General features: G+C 43.2%; 1 protein-coding gene across 2 annotated transcripts in view; it reads left to right on the top strand.

The window, feature by feature from the left end:
- The first annotated feature begins 4,442 nt into the window (after window positions 1-4,442).
- The window catches only part of VIPR1 (vasoactive intestinal peptide receptor 1), a 68,226-nt gene continuing 51,063 nt past the window's right edge, over window positions 4,443-21,605 (top strand). For both annotated transcript variants that reach the window (XM_009072602.1, XM_009072603.1), the window contains exon 1: window positions 4,443-4,543. In XM_009072602.1, the coding sequence (XP_009070850.1) occupies window positions 4,477-4,543 (67 nt within the window). In that variant the 5' untranslated portion in view covers window positions 4,443-4,476. The remainder of the gene's footprint in view (window positions 4,544-21,605) is intronic.

A 21,605-nucleotide genomic window follows, 5' to 3' on the forward strand; every position in this document is an offset into this window, starting at 1 on the left:
TTCAGTCACCCTAGTCCCCATCTCCACTGGAATCTCTATACAGTGAGCTCCAGGTGAGCTCAGGAACACACTGGGATCAGGAGATAGGGAGATACTGAGTCTCACATCACTTCTTACTCCTGCTTACCTGCAGCTGTGACTCTGCTGTGAATCCCACCTGCCTTTGAGGAGCTGCCATATGAGCCAAGGTGCTGGCCTGTAGCTATTCTGGCCCTGCTGGTGGCAGACAACAGAGATGAGGCTAAACATTTCTGCAGGTCCTTCAGTCTCTGACAATCCTTTGAGCTGTATTTAATTGGAGAGTGTACACTATGGGTTTATTTGCAGCAGACTGTGAAGTAATCCTTGAACAATTCTTGGGATCCGTTGGGAATGAGAACTCTCATTAATAAAGACTTTGGTTACAAATCCATGTGAGAGTTGCTGCAGAATTCAGAGCTGCAGGAAATCACATCCAGAACAACATTCCCTTCATCTTTCTGCTTAGGGATCAGAGTGTGAGCAGGAAAAATGGCCCCTGACAAACCTACCACCACTTTTACCTGGTGTCTTGGGTATGCCATGAGGCCTTAGTGAAGGAGGGTGTACCCAGTTGCAGCTTCATCCACAATGGATGAAGGACACTTGATAACTGTTGTGAATCATGAATTCATGTGAACTCATGTGCTCCTCAGCCTCATGTCTGCATGGCCAGTTGCCCACTCCAGTGCAGGTTGCCAAAGCCCAAATTGTCTGTGTTTTCCATAGGAAAGTAAACAAAACTAAACAATAATATGCAAAACCAACAGAGCTGGGAAAGAAGTACAGTGAATTTGTACCAAGCTGTCTATAAAAACCGCTTCAACTTTTCTAGGAGGAGTATACTGAGGGAGGAGAGTCATTTAGCCCCTCATCTCCTCCCCTTGGCATGCAGGAGTCACAGGTCTTGAGGGGTCTTTTCAGCCATAAGCATTTTGTCACCTGGGAGGGGAATTCAGGCAGCTGAACTTCTTGCTTTGCTCACCATCATGCCACCAACAAAAAAAGACACTTTTCTGTTTCCTAATGGTGTCCAAAACTGTGATATTTTTAGATTACTTTATTCGAGTTGCCTTTGTTAGCCTGTGTCAATGACAACTGTGATATGAGGATTGTTAGTGTTATCACTAAGAAGGTAGGAGGAGAGTTGCTATGATTGTTTGGGTTATTTATTTACTTGTTAAGTTAATCTGGAAAATGAGCCATAAACTGGAAGGCCTCCAGTGTGAATCTGTTTGTTGACCTTGATGATTCAGTTTTAGGTCTGTAGACATTAATTTCACACATCACTAATCTCCTCCAGCTAAGTAGTAGGTGTTTTAGTTTGAACTGGTCAGCGAAGTGGGATGAAAGCCTTCAGAGCTGGTGCTTGCTAGCTCTCTGCAGACTAGAAGGAGTGATAAAAAATCAGTTCAGACTAAACTTAGAGCTTTGAGTCAACTGAAATTAAGGAAGATGTGTCCTTAATTACATGTTAATTAATGTGTCCTTAATTACATGTTATAAGCTGAGACACATCCCACTCTTTGTTTATAGAATCATTTAGGTTGGAAAAGACCTCTAAGATCATTGAGTCCAACCATTAACCCAATACCACTGCGTTCACCACTAAACCAGGTCCCTAAAGTGCCACATCTACACATTTTAAATCCTTCCAGGAATGGTGAATGGACCACTGCCCTGAGCAGCCTGTGCCAGGATTAACCCATTTGGTGAAGAAATTTTTCCTATCTAAACCTCCCCTGGCACAACTTGCAGCCATTTCCTCTTCTCCTATCACTTGTTACTCTGGAGAAGAGACCAACCTCACCTGGCTACACCCTCCTGTCAGGTAGTTGTGAAGAGGGATAAGGTTACCCCTGAGCCTCCTTTCTCCAGGCTGAGCCTCACCTGCTCTTTCAGCTACTTGTCATCAGACTTATGCTCCATACCCTTCAGCTTCAGTGCTCTCTTGCCTTTCTCTTGACTCGCTCCAGCACCTGCATGTCTTCCTTGCAGTCTGGAGCCCAGAACTGGACACAGTACTCAAGGTGTGGCCTCACCAGTGTCAAGTACAGGAGGATGATCGCTGCCTTCATCCTACTGGCCACATTATTTGTGATATAGGCCAGGATGCCATTGGTCTTCTTGCCCACCTGAGCACACACTGGCTCACGTTCAGCCTCTGTCAACCAACACCCACAGGTCCTTTTCCAACAGTCAGGTTTCCAGCCACTCTGCCCCAGGCCTGGAGCACTGCCTGGGGTTGTTCCGACTACCTACCTTGCCTAAAGCTCACAGATCAACTCTAGCACCACAAAAGCCAAGGTCACCTGTATCTTGGTGGCTTAACTACTGGACACACTATTTCTAGTAGTTTACCTAACATCGATATCTTTTCTCTTGGACTGCATGAAAAAAGATGAGATTTTAAAGATTATAATCAAGTTTACCTGAGCCCACTTTTCAGAAAGTGATAAAAACAGTTACTCAAATGTAAATATTAGGCCACCGAGGTAAACATCCAATCATGCAATTTGGGTATGAATTTTTAGTGAAGGGAAGAAGTGGCAGTGAAGTACTTGCTAATGGGCTTGGTGTAAAATTTGCTGCAGGAAAAAACTTTAAAATATGTTGTAGAAGTACCCAGTGCTTTGCCAGCCCTGATCAAAGTTAGTGCTGCATGAATTAATTTATCAAGTGAAAACTGAAGGTATTTATAGCTGTGAGATGAATCTGGCAATGGTTTAAGTCCAGAGAGTTAAAACTTTCCCTTGAAAAACTCAGATGTTTTGAAAACATTTCAATCTTTATTTTTACAGCAAGTGTTTTGCAGATCTCTCACGGTTCCCTTCGTGCTTTTTTAAGGTTAAAATAAAGAGGCAAGAAGCACTGGAAATCAAAACAAAATGAATCTATGGTATTTTAGATGAGCCAAGAGAAAATTTCCTAGGGTCTGTTTCCCTCTGGGAAAAAGAAACATTTGAGAATGAAGACAACTCCAAATGATTTCCCCTCTTCTCATGTTTGTTTTCTTTATTTATTTTTAATTTGACTAGAAAACCACATAATTAATTGTTTATACACTATTAATCAAGGCCTATTCCCAACCTAAAGGAAATCACAGTCTGAACAACACATGGGGTGAAACAGGGAAGAGAGCAGGATGGGTTAGTAAGAAATAGGTGAGAATAAATTTCATGTGCTAAAGTATTTTATAATTTTAATGCAAAGGGCAGTTTACATCAAACAATTGTTCTTTCAAAGGATTTCTGGGTATTCTGTGTTATGAATTTGTCTGGCAAATATATGGATAGAGCAATAACTCATTTTGAAACATGAAAAAAATCTTTATTTTAAAATTTTCTCTACCATTTCTGATGAAAACATATGCTTATCCAAACCCAGTGAGATTGAGAATCAATCACTTCTTCCAGGCAAAGGTTCATGATGTGTCCTCTGTCCCTAAAGCTCACCTAACTCATGTTTTTTCCCACATCACATTTGACAGTGACGGTATAAACTCAACCCAAGTCTTCTTCTCTCTTCATATCCTTCTCCTCTCTCCATCTCTTCGCAGCTGGATTTATGAACAGGTTTCTCCCTGTCAAAGGCCCTCTCCAATCTCTTTAAAATAGATGGGGTTTGGTGCAGCCTTAGTATCTGTGTGCGATTGCCATAGCAATGGTCAAGGTGTTCCCTTCAAGTTTAGAGCGTGTTGGTGATGGGAGGACACTGTTTTATGTGTGAGCTCCCAGTTCCATTTTTTTGGAGTAAAAATCAGTATTTGTACATTTTATGATTAAGGCAGTTCATTAATTACATGTTATAAGGAGTCCACGATTAGTTACCTGAACATTTATAGCCACTGTTGTATTACAAACACAATATAATTAAGTCTGACTGAGGAGAAACCACTTGAGGGAAAAGGACTTGTCATTGGGAATTTCCTGCTTTTTAGCTCCTTGATCTCCTAATCTGCATTAGAGATTTCATTCTTATTTGATTTGGTTGTTGTTTTGCTTTGAATTAGCATGAGCCAGGAGACAGCCCCTGTGAGAACGGAGGGAATAAACCATGAAGCACAGATCCCACTGCTCTTGGCATGAATATTAATACTGCATCTTCCTGCCCTAGATAGTTGTTGGTGTTGGTTAGTCAGACAGGGTTCCTGGAGCAAAAGAAGCAGAATTGCTCCTGATCATCAGGAAAAAAAATAGGCTGTGGGCTTTTTTTTTTAAGGAAAGCATGGAGGGAAATTCTGATTTTTCATCAGTCTCTGGGTTACTCTCCCTTCTCTCAAACAAGCATAAAATAAGTCTGAATGTGTATCTCCACTGTGCAGTGGCTCTGGAGAGCTCCAGGTCATTACATGAGGCCATGAGGCCCCAGGAAAGCACGGCTGAGGATGGGTTTTGCTTACTCTTTTCTACTCTGCCCTTTCTGCAGGCATCCAGCACGCGGCCAGAGTGCAGCATCATGCTGGAGATCGAAGAGGAGCGCAGCCAGTGCTTGGCAGAGCTTGTTGAGGATAACCAGACTTCAGGTATGGGAAGGCTCTCTTCTCTCCCAGGCCAACAAGCCAGCATCTTCCAGCCTCACATCTGCCTTGCCAATGCCATTTCTCGCTCCTTCTGCTGCTGGAGCAGGGCAGTCACTCCAGCTGATGCTGAGCTCTTAGAATAGGAGGGAGAGAAATAAATGCTTCCAAAGTAAAATTCAATCAACCATGAAGTTGAAAAGGTTACTGGGAATCCCCTGCTGCCTCCCAGCAGGGAAAGCCTTAGCTTAGGTGTCTCAGTCATCCATCTCTCTGCACTGGAAATGCCTTAACCACTTTTCCATTGGATTTGAAAGCCAGAAGTTCTCATAGTCTTGGATGGCTTCAAGGAAAGTCATGGAGATCTTCTTCTGTTGAACTGCATTCCCATCCCCATGCTTAATTTTTTTCTGTTGTGGTGACGAAACAGAGGAAGGAAGTGTGTGCTCCAAAGCTGCGAGGTGTCTATGGAGTTGGCACAGGCAGCTGAGATCCTCTCCTTGTTCATGGAGTGCACAACACACTGGGCAGTCCTCCTGGAAGGGTCTCCAGTCTCCTTAAGCCAGTCTCTGCTTCAGTGATCAGGAGAGGAAGGCCAGGTCAATGATGCCACTCCCAAGTTTTCTCCATCCTGGACCCAGGCAGCAGACATGGAGCTGTGCCTCCCTTGAGGAGCAGGAGTGGCACACCACACATTGGGCACATGGGTTGGCACAACAGGAGACTGTGAAGTGTTACTGTGAGCAGAAGAGCTGCAGACCCATCTGTGAGACATGACACGGGTGGGTGATGTTGAAGGTGTCTATGCTAACACAATTCCCCCATGGGCAGCCTGCAGAGAGCTTGGGAAATTTGGACACAGCCACCCACGCTCAGTGTGGCAGAGAAAGAAAGCTTTTGGTTTTGGTGTTGTCTTGACCCATCCTATCCCATCCCATCCCATTGCATCCCATCATCCCATCCCATCCCATCCCATCCCATCCCATCCCATCCCATCCCATCCCATCCCATCCCATCCCATCCCATCCCATCCCATCCCATCCCATCCCATCCCATCCCATCCCATCCCATCCCATCCCATCCCATCCCATCCCATCCCATCCCATCCCATCCCATCCCATCCCATCCTGCAGCAGTGCTGATTTTGTGAGTAAGAGAGGTGTAGGGACTGGCAGTAGGCTGTCAGGATCCAAAAACAAGGGATCAGGGTGCATATCCTGCTTGATACTTGCATCCTTCCTTCTGAAAGAGGAAAAAGTGGAAGAGGATATCTCTTCATCCTCTCTCCCTTGCCACTGCTTGCAGTTAGGAACTGAAGGGCTGTTCTGCACAATGCTGTTTAATGATAGAATAGCATCCTGGGACAAGCTGATCCCTGAAGGAGCTTCACTGAACATGAGGAAGGCTTTTGGCCCCTGCTTTTATCTACTAAGAGATGGTTTTCTTTGATTTGGAAGTTATTTCAACTCTCCCTGTACTGTTAAATGGAACAGTCTGAAGAAATGTTCTCCTGTAATCCAGTAAAGGGAAAAGTCAGCGTAGTTAAAAACATTCATCTGAAAGCCAACTAAATGCTTCATTTCATTTTCATGGATATTTAAAGAAATTTAATTAGAAGTAGAAGAATAAATACTTGAAGTGATAATATTTTTTCTGCTTTTTCAAAATGATTTTTCTCATATGAAAGTTGAATCCAAAAGAGCTTTTTTTCCCTCTCTCCGCTGAATTAAACCACTGGAACATTTTTCCCAATTTTGAAGTAAAGACATGCAGAGCCATGTTGCAAGCCCTTAATGCCCAAGCATTAGCAAATATAGAAATCCCTTGGAGTTCTTTTCATAAAGGAGTGATGAAATATTGGATTGGGGTAATTCTAAATTCCTACCAGTCACTATCCATAAATAAGTCTGATTCAAAAATTGCAGTTGTGGCACTCTAAACTGCTTTTTGTCCATAGGGACAATACTGGAACTGTAGTGATAGGACAAGCGGGAATGGCTGTAAATTGACAGAGAGTAGGTTTAGGTGAGATAACAGGAAGAAATTCTTTACAGTGAGGGTGGGGAGGCACTGGCACAGGTTGCCCAGAGAAGCTGTGGCTGCTCCATCCCTGGAAATGTTCAAGACCAGGTTGGATGGAGCTTGGAGGAACCTGGGCTAGTGGCAAGTGTCCCTGCCCATGGCAAGCAGTTGGACTGAGATGATCTTTAAGGTCTTCTCCAACCCAAACCTTTCCAGGGATCTATGATTCTACTCTTGAGTTAATGTCAGATGCTATTTGTGTATGTTTGCATGTCCTGAAATGGCCATTGCTGGCATCAGTGTGGAACAAGTGTATGTAGGGACACAGCATGTGTCCAGCCAAATCTTAGAGTGCAAAGTGTGTGGAAAGCAGTTGCCATCCATTTGCCCTAAAACATCTTCAGGTATTAAAGAGCTCAATAGCTAACTGTTATCTGGAACAGCTACCCTGGCAATCAACAAAAGGAAACCAGAATCTCTGAAGTGTTGGCTCTGAAATGGGTGACTGTGGCTGGATCATCTGATGGATTAAGTCTATTTTGAAAGTGATGGGGACAAGTAACTCCGAAGTGCCTAAATGGGATGTGTTTCCTTCTTGGAGTGTTCAAGGCACAGTGTGTGAGCACAAATAGGTCAAAAAATATATTTTTCTGGAGTAGGGCTCCATAACTCAATAAATGTAGCTGAGCATAGCTACAAAATGAAACTTTGAACTTTGACAGTTGAGGGTGAGGGGAATTTTGTTGGGGAGAATTTCATGAAGGTGGTGATACGAGATCATGCGAAGGTGATGACTGTTTAATCTGAGTGTTGCTGGAAAGAAAAATCCTAGCAAAACTCTCAGGAAAAATGTTATTTTAAGACAGTTCCATCCTCCAGAAGAGGAGAATGGAAAGTAATTGAAATTCCCTGTGATCTGTAGAGTAATACCTTGATTTATGGCCAGGTAGGTGTGTTGCCTTCTGCACATTCCGCATCCTTTCAGCAAAACCAAAATCACTTGAGGTTTAACAACAAATTTGTTATCCTTTCTAATTAAATGAGTGGAAATAAGGAAACACACTGTTTGGGTACATTCTGGAAATAAAGCTTTGTTTAGAAGCCATTATCAATTGTATTGATCTGAGGGGCTTAAATACAGATGTAATTTGATGTGTCAGGTAGATTAGTCACTTGTTAAGAACACATGATGGTAGTGCTGAGGTTGATCACCAGGTAGGTTTCCACTGGTAAACAATAATGTCCATCTTAATGCTATTATGTCTTCCAACACCCATTCCCTACAGGGGCTGGATATGCATGAAATAAATGCTATCTTTTCAAATTAAACCTCTGTGTTTTCAGTGCTGGTTGTAGGTGACAGTTGCTGCTCCTTGTGTCACCAGTCCTGGACCACAGGACTCCTGTTTATTATTCTGCCTCTCTACTCTGCTCTTGTGAGGCCCCCACCAAGTCCCCACCTGTATCCAGTTCTGGGGTCCCCAGCACAGGAAGGACATTGGCCTGTTGGAGTGAGTCCAGAGACCACCCAGTTGATTAGAAGGATGGAGCACCTCTCCTTTGACGAAAGGCTGAGAGAATTGGGATTGCTCAGCGTGGAAAGGAGAAGGCTTCAGGGTGAGCTAAGTGCAGCCTTCCAGTACCTGAAGGGAACCTACAAGGAAGATGGAGAGAGACTATTTACAAGAGTCTGGAGGGACAGGACAAGAGGGAATGGCTTCACACTGACAGAGAGTAGGTTTAGATTAGATATTTGGAAGAAATTCTTCCCTGTGAGGGTGGTGAGGGACTGGCACAGGGTGCCCAGGGAGGTTGTAGCTGGCCCATCCCTGGAAGTGTTCAAGGCCAGGCTGGAATGGGCTTGTAGCAACCTGGTCTAGTGGAAGGTGTCCCTGCCCATGGCAGGGGGATTGGAACTAGATGACCTATGGAAATCCCTCTATTCCCTGTTAGGAGTGTAATTGTGTGTAGTTACCCACACTTGAGGACTCTTCAGCAGGGACAGAAGTGTGTGTCCACCTCTGATGAGGAGAAGCACTGGAAGAGCTGCTGAGGGTGCAGCTAGGGATAAACCAGCAGGGAAGAGCAGTTTAAGCTGGCAATGTGTACACAGGAGAATCAAACGGCTGTGAGATCAAAGTCTGGACTTTAAAGTAGGTTTGTAACCATCAGAGGATACCAAACAGCCTTTCTGGAGGTCTGCAGGAGGGAGTGTTTTATTGACTTCGTGGCAGAGTTTGCCCAGTTTGTGAAAGGGTGTGTAGGATGCAGTTCTGTGTTAGAGCACAGGGCTGGATGTCATGAGCAGAACTGCCCTTGCAGTACTCTGCCCTATTATCTTTTTAACTGCATACTGAAAAAACTAGTGAAGATATAAAATGACATGTGATTCAACACAGGAGTGGATTCTTTACCATTAAAATCAAGATGAGTAGACTTTTGACAGGTTTCACGCAGACAAATAGTCATTGCATGGGAATGACTTTTGGTGAGGGATTTATACTTGGTTTTAGGTATCGCTAGGGTATCTTGGTCAAGTGTAGGCATCTTTTAGGATGAGGTGAACCTGTTCATATTGTCTTGCCTGTTGACAAAATCTTTGTTTACTGTGAGGGGATTCTTAGTGAGCAGCTCAGCTGTGTTGGAAATAACCACATTTCACAGATGATCCCTGTCCTGGTGCTCACTGGCTTGGAGGGGATTTTGTAAACATATACAAATGTATGGGGACACCTTCTTGTGGCCTTTGAGTACTTACAGGGAGCCTGTGAGAAAGGTGGGGACAAACGTGTCAAGGCCTGTTGTGACAGGACAAGGGGTGATGGTTTTAAACCAATAGAGGGGAGATTTAGATTAGCTGTAAAGCAGAATATTTTACAATGAGGATGGTAAAACACTGGAACAGATTGCCCAGAGAGGTGGAGGATACTTCATCCCTAGAAACATTGAAATTCAAGTTGGACAGGGCTCTGAGCAACCTGGTTTGGTTGATGATGTCCCTGCTCATAGCAGGGTCTGGACTAGATGACCTTTAAAGGTCTCTTCCAACCCAAACTGTTTTCTGAGTCTGTATTTCAAAAATGAAGAATGCAATCCCAGCCTCATGGAAAACAAGGATTTTACTCCAGATCCTATTTCATCCAGGACATCTGTATGCAATACAGTGACTGCTTAGCTGATAATACAGTGAGCAGCAGTAGGGATGCTCTCCCAAGGGGTAGGATAAGGGAGTTTTGCTTTCCAGGCTAACAGATGGAGGCAAATCCGTCTCTGTGAAGTGTGGCTGAGCTCCTAAAGGCTTGCTGCAAGGCAGGTCTCACCACTGCATTGCTTCTTGCTGACTTTCATTTGCCTTTCCTTATGTAATGGTCCTAGGACACAGAGGAGTATTTTTGGGTTTGTTTTTAAGAAAGCTTCACCTCTCCATGGCTGTAGTTTACAAACAGTTCAGCTTAAACTGAAGCACCCAACCAAAGTAATTTATTTTTTTAAAAAATGTAACCTTTTCGGTTTAGTTTGTTAAAAAGCCAAAATAAACAATTGGGTCTTGGTTGTCTGGCTCAGCTCATTATCTGTTTATCCCATTATTGCTAATCAATTTGTTCTGCAATCAGATACTCTTTCAGAAGCAGGAGAGTCATTTAGGGATGTCAGTTGAATGAGGTACTGTGACTCATGTTTGAGCTCTGGAGTCCATACTGCTGTGCAAGAAGCATGGCATTGTGCAGTGAATGGCCTTCATTGAATCACAGAATAATACAGTAGTTTGGGTTGGAAGGGACCTTAAAGACCATGTCATTCCAGTTCCTTGCCATGAGCAGAGACACCTTTCACTAGACCAGGTTTCTCCAAGCCCCATCTGACCTAGTCTTGTACACTTCCAGAGGATGGGGCAGCCACATCTTCTCTTAGCAACCTGTGCCAGTGCTTCACCACTCTCATGGGAAAGAATTTCTTCCTAACTCTTCTTGGAGAAAAGGCTTCATGGAGAGTGGTGGGAATGTTGGGCAGCACTTGGGCACAGGAATCTGGGCTCAGTTTTGGGGTTTACTTCAATGACATGAAAGTTTTGTGTATGAGGGAAAGTATTCAAGAACAGAGAGGGGAGAAGAGAGGCAGAGAAGACTCCTGACACCAGAACCTGATGACCTGAGCAGGTGGGATGTGGTTTTCTGCATTAACATATTTCCTTGGCTTAGTATCATAAAATCACTGAGGCTGTCAGAGACCTCCTGATATTATCCAGTCCAACCCCCTGATTTAAGCACAGTCAACCATATCAGGTTGTTCAGGACCATGTCCTGTTGGGTTTTGAATAATTCTGGAGGCAGCGACTCCACACCCTCACTAGACAACCTGTTGCAGTGTTGGATGTTAACAGGGGAAAAATACCTTATGTTTCAATGGAACCCCATGTTTGTCAGTTTGTGCCCATTTCCTCCGTTTTGTTTGCTTTCCCCTGAATGCCATCAGATATTTAGGTACATTGATAAGGTCTCTGAGCCTTTTCATTTCTCAACAGTCCCAGCTTTCTCAGCCTGTCCTCCTATGTGAGACACTCCAGCCCTTTATTCTTCTTTGCAGCCCTTTGCTGAACTCTCCAGCGTGTTCATGTCTCCTATGTACTGGGGAGTCCAGATGTGTACCCAATACCCCAGATGAGTCTCACCCACAGTGAGCAGAGGGGAGGAATCACCTTCCTTGTCCTGCTGGCAGCAATTCTCCTAATTCATCCCAGGAGAGTATTCACCTTTTATTTTGTGACAACAGCACATTTCTGGCTTCTGTTCAACTCAGTGTCCACCGGGACTTCTAGGTCCTTTTCTGCAGAGCTGCTCTCCAGCCTGTGTGGATGCATGGCATTATTGGTTCCCAAGTGCAAGATTTTCCATTTTCCTTTATTGAACTTCCATCACTTTATAGTTTTTCAGGGGGTTTTTTCCTCCTCCAAAAGGAAAGACCTTTGGCTTGATTTAGATCCTAAATTCTTGAAGTTAAGTGCAAGTGAAACAAGCTCAGAACTTCCCAGCTAGACACTGTCTGCATCTCACAGAGTCACACTAAAAATTTGTCTGTCTGTTCCCCACAGTTTGATAGTGTGGAGATGGCTGAGATGATTTTCTAAGAGTCAGTGAAAATTGCCAGTAGCCGTCAAGGAGCTGCACGAGTTGAGCTACTTCTGACACTTCCAGTACTTCAGCACTGCACTTTCTATTTTCAATGTAGACTTGTCTATCTCAGAAGCAGGATTTGAAACCCAATCAAAAAATCAGAAAAGTGAAAAACATGATGTAAATTCATGCCAATCCCCTTCCCAGTGCCTGTTCACATGTGCTCAACTTGTACATGATTCACACTCGTGGGCAATAGAGTCCTGCAAGTTCATCATCAGCATTGTCACATGCAGAGAAATACAGGTGGGAAATGGTCTGTCTTGCTTTAACTCTGAATATTGCTTTTGCTGTTCCACAGACCTAGGGGGGTCTTTGTCAGTCCCCCTTGAAGAAGTCAAAGCATGTTTGATGGGAGAAGAAGCAGTGAACATATGGAAATTAAAAGTCAGGCTGGAAAAGCATTAATGAAGTTTAAATTAGGAGTCTGTTTATTCATCACCATCTGTTTATAGTGCAGTAAGATAAAAAATAATTAATAGTTCCTTGCTTGCAAAAGTTCAAGTGAATTCTCACCTTCCAGTTGCATAAGACCTCCTGGGACTGATGATGTGTCAGCTGGATTTGGATGACAGTCCAGTTATCAGCTGCTCTCTAGGTGCTCCATCACTAGAACAGGCACTACATGGCTGATCCAGCTCAAGCACTTGAGCTCGTGCACACAGCAGGGTGGAGAGAAAGGGATGGATGGACCCCTCAACCCAGGCTGGGGAGATGTTGTGTTTTCTGTGTTGGGGTGGTGGTACATCCCTGAGACCTGCCAGGTACTCATGTATGTGTTCCTTACACCTTCACATGCATGAGGATGGATGGAAACAGCCAATTTTCTCAACTCAGTACTGGAGAGAGCATTCAGGTGAGCCCCTGAACTGGTGATTGTGAAGGATGGTAGCTTCCATGGAGAGATATTTAAGGGGGCCCTAGGTCATAATTTGAGGTGGCATTGGTGCTGCCAGAGCAGAGACTTGTTCTGTCTCTGTGCCAGGGAAGGTTTAAATTAGGTATCAGAAAGATTTCAGATGTATAATATAAACACATAAGAAATATTCATAAAATATTAGATATTAGGAGAAATTTCTTCATGGAAATGGTTGCCAAGCATTGGAACAGACTGCCCAGGCAAGTGGTAGAGTTGTTATCCCTGGAAGTGTTCAAAAAGATTGTGGATGTGGCAGTTGAGGACATAGTTGAGTGGTGAACATGATGATGCTGGGTTGATGATTGGACTTGGTGATCTTAGAGGTTGGAATAACCCTAATGATTCTGTGATTCTACCTGTCATTTCGGAATTGTCTAGAGCTCTCCTAAGTCTTGTACCATATTCATCAGCCTCTCCAAAAATCTCATATACTCTGGGTCATCAGGAATGGCCTGAAATGCTGCTGGTTAGCTAAATCAAACCCTAAGGATCTAGTCAACATATTCAATGAAGCCTTGAGAACAGTTTAGCTCAGTCTAAAATTCATTTGATCTTGATGATCTCTCTGAAAGCAAAAGAACCTGCTGGACTTCTTTCCATGTTGTCTTTTCTTAGTTTTTAATTTAATTTTTATTTATTACTTATGTCTAGGTGATACAAAGGGCCTCTTTCACTGACCAGCAGCATCAGGCAATTTCCAGATATGACATCCATTGCTGGACAGTGTGGCCTCTCCTACAACAGCAGAAAGTTCAGCCATGAGGCATCAAGACCTTAAACCTCAGACTCTCATTTAGGATCAGTACCAAAGTTAAGCTTCCTTTAATTTAACAGGATTTTTTCTTCCCATTATTGGACAGTGGCCACAATACTCAGCTGGGATAGGCCACTGCATAGTACCTCCAGATGATCTTCCTTTATTAACCCTTTCCTTATCTGCTCTGGGACTCTTCCCAGCCAGCAGCACTTCATGCTGTGGCTCTTATAGATGTGGAGAATGCTCCCTGGAAATCCAAAAGAAAGAAATCTGCCCTGTAGTTTCCAGAGGATAACTTTCCCTTGACCCTACTAGGAAAGCTGACATCTGAAACAGGAGAAGAAAGCAATGTTGTCATGGTGGTAAAAACATCTTCAGCCCTTAGCTGTGAGCTGAGGAAATAGCACTCAATGATGTTTTCCCTAGAAACTATTATTTGTCTGTTCATCCTTGCTCAGTGACTCACTGCTCAAGGAGATTGCACCTCTCCAGCAAGGGCTGCTAATTCCTAGTTGAGTTTTAGGGACATGGTTTAGTGGTGAATACAGTGTTGTTAGATTAACAGTTGGACTTGGTGATCTTGAGGTTTCTTCTAACCATAATAACTCTATGATTCTAATACTGGTACCTCCTCCGTTCCTTTTTGCTGTCTGAGCCCACCCTATCACCCAAAGTCCAGACACCTACCAGCAGCAGGATGAAATTCAAACACAGATCTACATATCACCTCATCATTCTATAGACCTAAGAGCTGATTTTTGCCTTGTCCTCACCTTTCTACAGACACAATCACGAGATAGGACGTTACAACATCTGTTTTCTGACTTAAAACACTATAGGGGTGGAGGCTTTGCTTTGGTTTTGCCTGTTGCTGACATGTCCTGGCTGAAGGCTTTCTAACAAGCAGCAGTGTTTATTTGATGTGAGAACAGCTGTCTCCTGGCTTGTCAGGATTAACAGCCGTTTAGTGGGCATAAATCTTGTATTGGAAAAGGCATTTCAGTTTGCAGAGTATGTGACATTTTTAAATGCCATCAGACTTCTTGGAGACAGTTTTTCTTTAGCACGGGATAATATACAAATGCAAACAGACTTAGTTGTGCAAAAGCTATAAAAATAAGGAGAAAAATGCTGTTGCTACAGACCAATGGAAAGCAAATTCAAAGCATTTTTAAAGCTCTGGATAATGGCTCAGATTAAATCCATATATGCAGAGTTTTTTGTTTCTGACAATGGCTTGTGGTTTTGTTGGGCCCTCTCACATCCCATCAGATTTATGGTTAAAAAAAATCTCTCCTGATCTTCTTTTTTCTTTTAATGTTTACTGTACTGGATGAAGCCCTGAACAACCTGGTCCAGTGGGGAGGTGTCCCTGCCCATGGCAGGGACAGTTGGGACTGGATGATCTATAAGGTCCATTTCAACCCCTAAAATTCTATGATTCTATGACTGTCATGATGGGATCCACTCTTTTTACCTAAGATAAGTACATTAGAAAACATTATATACACCATAAGTTATGTTGAAAAAAGCTTTGCTAGAGGTGGAGCCTAATCATCTTCAGTACCAATTGCTGTCTAAAGATGCCAATATGGTAAAAAAAATTGTACAACAGCACTAGGTACCTAAATTCAGAGTCTGGTTCTCTATGAATCCAGTTCTCTATAACTGCTGGATGAGCAAGGAGTGAAGAGTGAGGAAACCCTGGAATAATCCTATAAGTGTGCTCCATGTCAGAGCACTAGGGATCTCTCTCTTGTTTAGAGACTGGTAAGGAGATAAGTTATGTTTTTGGCAACCCACTTTGTAAATCCTAATTTTAAATCTTGGATCTTTTGTTTCAATTTACATGTTACGGATTTAGGCAGAAGGGTTCAGCTCACAAATTTGATTTATAACAGGAGTGATCTGGAGGGATGCAAAAAGTCAAGATTGTAAACTTTTATTGTTTTAAAATTTGTTTCCTAGTAGATGTTGATGATGGAAAAACTCATAGAATTTTTGGGCCTTAAAAATAATCTTTCAGAAATACTCTCTGGTGATTTCTTTCACACTGTTTAGAATGACTCAGTCTGGGGGCTTAAGGTGAGGTTTCCTTCATATGCCTTTGAGTCAAATTTCTGAAAACATTTGGGAAGAAAGTTGTCTTTTAATATTTCCTGTTGAGCGCTTGGAGAGCTTTTACTGGAAACCACTGGAGAAGTGAAAACCAGTAATGGTTTACACTTTATTCTCCAGCTTGTACACAGAATGGGAAAAGTGAAATCACTATGTCTTGCCACAGATACTGAGGCAAAGTCTAAGGCAAACTCTTTTCACATACCCTCAATCTGGGGATCCCTTTCACTTTATGTGATTGCCCAAGTCCATTTTCTGCTGCAGCAGAACTGCAGATCCCTCCGTGAAGGATGACTAAAGGAGCATTGGTGCATCATGAACAGCACATCAGCAGTGGGAAGGAAGTGCCACTGTGTCAGGGTTTGTATGCCCTGGCAGGATTGTGGTTTTCCTTCAGCTAAGTGGTTTCTCTGTCACATCCTGCCTACAGTGCTGGAGTGACAGCAGACAGCACAGTGGGCGGAACATATCCAAATTAAATGCAGAGCCATGGAAAGTTCAAAGGGAAGCTCGGAGGGGATGGGTTTGCTTCAGAGCAGACTGTCAGTGATGATATAAAAATGTGATGGGATGGAGCTGGGGGAAGAGAGATGCCCACAGGATGCTTGAGTGTGAGTGGGACTGGGGAGGGGAGGGCACAGCAGTGAATACAGTGAATTTTGCAGGGAAGGGTGGGAGGGTACATTTAGGGAAAGCTTGGAGCCAAGCTAACCCGGTCAAACCCAATCTGTCATGGAAAAATAAGGTAAATCCTTATTCTGCAAGTTCAGGGCAGGCTGGGGTAGAATTAAACCCACAAAAGATACAAGAGAGTAAAGATATAGAAGTGTTTCCATGCTAGAAGCTACTAAATAGACTAGGACACTTCAGCTTGAAAAAAGAGCTGCCCGAGGAGGGATATTAAAGAGGATTTTATGTTTTTTCTCCCCAGGGAAAGGGATTTTGCAGCTAGGCTGTGAGTATTTCTGTCTTTGTGAAAGAACTAGGCAATTCCTAGTGAAACCAGCAATGAGCAGCTTCAAAGTGAATTCAGAAAAGGATCTATTTTTCTTTTCCGTGGACATTTAAACTGTGCAAGACTTTGGTGCAGGAGGTTGTGAGTTTAAAAAGTTTCCATGGGTTCAGAAGCAAAATCAAATTGCCTTTAATTTAAAAGATTTATGGGAATGAAAGAATAAAGCTAAGGTATTTTTTATTATTACATTCAATCTTGAAGATTTAAATAGAAGATTATCCCTGTTTTGGGTCATCTCTACTCATTAGATTTTGAGGCAGTGGTAGTAACCCGACACTGATGATGCATTTTGCTCACCTCTGCTGTGATTAAATTCGAGCTGCCTGTCTGGAACTGAGTTAGTAGATTGGTGTAGGAACCATCTTTTGGGATATGTTTTCCTCAGTCAAGCAGAAGTTCAGTGCTCAGCTGGGACAGGAAGATTGATGCAATGATAATTGGTTGTAATGAGATGGTTGTAATGAGACCAAACTGGGCAGACCACAGGTGAGCACCTAGGCTGCATTTCTGCCTGAGGTTGTCAGTGGGAGAATAAATGTCACCCAATAGCTATTTGCAGTCCTAACTCCTGAGAGCTTGGAAACTGCCTGCTGATACCAAATTGGAGTGAAAATGAGTTTCCATTGCAGCACACCAGCCTGTGATGGTACCCAGTGGTATCTCAGCTTGGCTTAATCAAGCTGAACCTTTGCCATGCTGTTACCCACTGTGGGTAGTGAGAGACATTCAGAGATCCTGAGATACCCAAGGCATCAAATGGGTGTCTTTGTACCTGAACATGGATTCAAAGAGCAAAAGTCTTGTGTGTGAATGCCATGCAGAAGAGACCAGGAGCGACTCCATTCATTAGGGAAAATTTGGTGTGAGGTTTTAGTGGTCACGGTGGTATTCAATCAAAAGTTGGACTTAGGTTCTTAGAGGTCTTTTCCACCCTCAGTGATTCTGTGAAAGAGACATGTGCTCAAAGGTGGTTTTTTTCTGAATTGGGAGTTCACTTGTGTTCAGAGAGTGCCTGGCACCAGCCTACTGCCATTCATTGCTTCCCTCAGCCAAACCTAGTCCCATCTCAGAGCTGTGCCAAAGCTCTGGGAGTCATATGTATTCATGAAGGAAAGCTATTCTCTGCTGCTTCCTAGATAAGCTTTGACTGTGTATTTGCTGTAAGTGTAGATATGACTCAAATAAATGGGTTTTATGCTCTAGTCTGCCAGTTCTGCAAAACAGCGTATGCCTGTGCCTCATGAAAATTGACCTGTTTTCTGTTTATTAACCTTTTAAAGGGAAAGGAAATGAGGGCCTGAGCTCTGACTCACTCTTAGCAGAGACAGCGGAAAAGGTGACCACCTTCTGCAGCTGTGATGGGGTTTCCTAACCCACTGCAGCTAAGACTGTGACAGCTGTCTTCAGCCACTTCTGCTGAATCAGAACTTCTTAGAGCTCTCCAAAGCCCATCTGAGGCTGATGCAGCCCTTGGCTTGCATGTGGAGCATCTGGCTTGCAAAGAGGGAGGCTGAGCTGCTAGATGTAAAGATCTGAGCTCCAGTGTGTGGCCTCCAGCCCATTCTTTGAGCAAGGCTTCGGGAGCACACTTCAAGAGGGAGAGAGGTGGTTGCTAGTGATTACAGTAATTGCAAGATTTACAGAGCAGGGATGAGCAGTTTGATCTGAATGAAGGTTAAAAGGCAGCTTTGTTAGAGTTGTGAAAGATTTCTTCCTGCAGCCCTCCAGAAGAAGGTATTTGGCTCCAGAGAGCACTTCACAATCCAGCAGGGAAGGGCAAGGCAAAGCTGAGTGTCTGGAAGTCTCAGTTAAAATAATTGAAAAGGAAAAGGGTCTCATATGTATTTATAATGACAAGAGTTTAAAGAATGTACCTGGTTTCCAGGGATGTGGTAAGTGCTACTGTCTTTAAGAAGTCACACACTTATTTTATACTGTTTCTCCAGCAGTGATCCTTTCCAAAGCAAACCATAGCCCTTGGCAGTGTGTATTCCTTGACTTTTGGTTAAGAGGCAAAAGAGCAGAGCAGTTCTTTTGATGGAATGGACTTGAAGAGTAGGTGTATTCATGGCTCATTTCCACCTGCTTCATTGGGTAAGGATTCCTTCCTGGAGATACCAAGTGCAAGGAAGAAGACAACATTCATAATTAATTAATGGAGAAGCATTTAGCAATCGCCAAACATGATTTGATCAGGCCAAACATATTGTCATGTTTATTATATCCATAAAGGCCAAGTGATGCCACAGAAAAAAAGAGGGATTTCCTTTCCCCAAGGCACATTGCAGTTGTTTCTGCCCTCAAATAGTTTTCTTAGGTATTGATCTGTCACACTGATTTGACAGATAATTGCCTGCAAACCCCCTGATCCCAGCAGTTTGCCAGAATAAGGTCTATCAGTTTGAGAGAAAGAAAAAATTTTCTGGAAGGCTGTTCGATGAAGGTTGTCTGTGTCCTGGATTGGATGGAAGGGCACAAAGTTTTACCTGATGTTGTGATGGGATGACTATAGGCTGAGTGGCAGGTGTTGGACTGCAGATGCAAAGTGTCTTGCAGGTATCAATCTTTGATTGTTCCAATTCTTTAAACGTGAGATACTCATACAGGCCCTTTTCTACACACTGGAGAGAAAAGGACACCTCCAAAGAGTTATTCAGTTCACTGAACTTTAGATAACAACACAAGAAAGCTGTAGACCTGTTGGAGCAGGTCCAGAGGAGGCCATGAAGATGCTCTGAGGGCTGGAGCATCTCTGCTGTGGAGACAGGTTGAGACAGTCAGATTTGTTTAGCTTGGAGAAAGAAAAGCTTCAGGGGAGACTTCACTGTGGTCTTCCACTACTGAAAGGGAGCTCATAATAAATATAGAGAGCGACTTTCTACATGAACAGATAGTGGCAGGGCAATGGTGAATGGTTTTAAACTAAAAAATGAGAGATGTAGGTGTTAGGAGGAAATTCTTTACTCAGGTGGTGGTGAGACACTGGCACAGGTTGCCCAGAGAAGCTGTGGCTGCCCCATCCCTGGAAGTGTTCAAGGCCAGGTTGGATGGAGCTTGGAGCAACCTGGTCTATTGGAAGGTGTCCCTGCCCACGGCAGAGGTGTTGGAACTAGATATGTTCTCCATTGGGCTTGGAGCAACCTAGTCTTGGGCAGCAATGAGGAAGAATGGTGTTGTAAGTGCTAATAGGAGGATATAAGATGCCATTACAGAGGCAATCATTTTTGAAGATCCACTCTGAGTGTCTTGCAAGGCCAGTCTTGTGTGTCTTCATTTTAATCAAAGAGAGCTTTTGTTACAGAAGGGAACACCGAAAAGCTTTCTTCATGCGTCACAGGTGGTGGTGAAAAATGTCAACAGAGAAAAAGATACAGATCACAAAAATTCTCAAAGTGTATAATTCAGGACATTTAAAAAGCCATCCAATACTATCACTTTGTATTTTACTTTGCATTATAGCCTGTCCCGAGGCAATGGGTGCAGTATAGTTTATTGAGCTTGATGGGGAAAAGATTGCAGAACATGAAATATCCCGTCATGAAATCATCTATTTTCCATGGGCAGAATCTCTAATATCCTAATCCTTTTGGAGCTGCTGGCTGTTTGGTGGCAGATAAGTATGAGGCTGTGGAAACTGAGCTTTGCACCTGATATTAGGAGCCTGAACACTGAATTTTAATGAACATCACAGAAGAGCATTCATGAAGATACCATCAGTTATTCCGTTTTTCAGGCTCACCTCAGGACTTCATTTGAAAAGTTCAGATTGCTCATGAAAGAAGGGAGGAAAAACCTGTAAAATCACTTTGAAAGAGAGCTGAGAGTTCTTTTTCAGCTTCAAAGCATTTTGGTGTGTTCTCTTTATTGATCTGAGCCAGCACGCTGCCTCGGTCTGCACAGACTGATGATGACACCAGCCTTTTTCTTAGCTCAAGTAGTAAAAGATGATTTAAAGGAGCAATTTCAGATCAGGGTATAATTACCAAGAAATGCAGCTTGACAGTGGTTTTCACAGTTCCCTTCACTTGCATGTGAAAAGTATTTTCTCAGCACTTTCTTCTTCACATTCTAGTTTCTCGTGTTAGGCTGTTGACCTTAACAGCAGCATGTTAGTCACATCTGGGGAAGTGTTGCAATCTGATGGACCATGACAAAATAACTGAGAGCAGAGATGCTATCAAAAGGGAGGTCTCTTGACAACCCATCCATCTGACTCAGACAGCAATTGAAGCACCTGAATGATGGAAATTTAAAGGGAGGGGAAAAATGTTTTCAAAATTCTACAAAGAACTCTAAAATAGGAAACATATCGAGGCAAAAGCATGCCTGATTTCATTCCTTTTTTTTTTTTATTCAGGTCTGCCAACTCCTTTTGGCTTCAGTGTTAGTGTTACGTTATTCAACAGTGCAGCATGCGTGGGATATTATTGAGGAACAGAAGGCCAAGATCAGAACAACATAACTCTCTAGAAAGGACATACCATTTTTTTTTCTCCCAGAAAGTTTTTATTCTATCCGGAATATCTTCAGAATTCCTTAGTTTTAACAAAATCCTGTGTTTTCTAAGCTCCACTGGTTATACCTTCATTCCTAGCTTGGATAGCTTGCGGAGCACCACCTTGCACCACCCTTCCATAGGGAGCATCTCCTGGCCACAGCACGGTCTGTCCTCAGTCTCTAGCAGTGTTTTGTGCCTTCTCCCTTTTTAAGGAGAAAAACTGCTTCCAGGGAAGGGATTTGGCTCCTGATCTGTTAATTGTCTTCAGAGTCTCCTTCCTGCTGGGCACAGCCCCAATCATCTCATTGCAGTGGGGAGCAAAGCCAATGACAGAAGTTTTGGGGAAGCAGAGCTGGAAGGGGACCGTGTCTCACGTGTTCAGCCCAGGTGCTTTAATGCAACAGGGAGAGATATGAGCAGCGAAGAGAAATTTAATGAGACATTTCTGCCTTTTTCATCTTAAAATAAGGCACTGTTCTCTATCAGCTCTTATTTGCCTGGTTCTTGTACTGATCTCTTCATTCTACACCAATTTCTGGAAAATTGCAGACACCCCCAGTGCTGAATT

The sequence above is a fragment of the Acanthisitta chloris genome, unplaced genomic scaffold, assembly GCF_000695815.1.
Source record: "Acanthisitta chloris isolate BGI_N310 unplaced genomic scaffold, ASM69581v1 scaffold10784, whole genome shotgun sequence".
In the NCBI taxonomy this organism is placed as follows: domain Eukaryota; kingdom Metazoa; phylum Chordata; class Aves; order Passeriformes; family Acanthisittidae; genus Acanthisitta; species Acanthisitta chloris.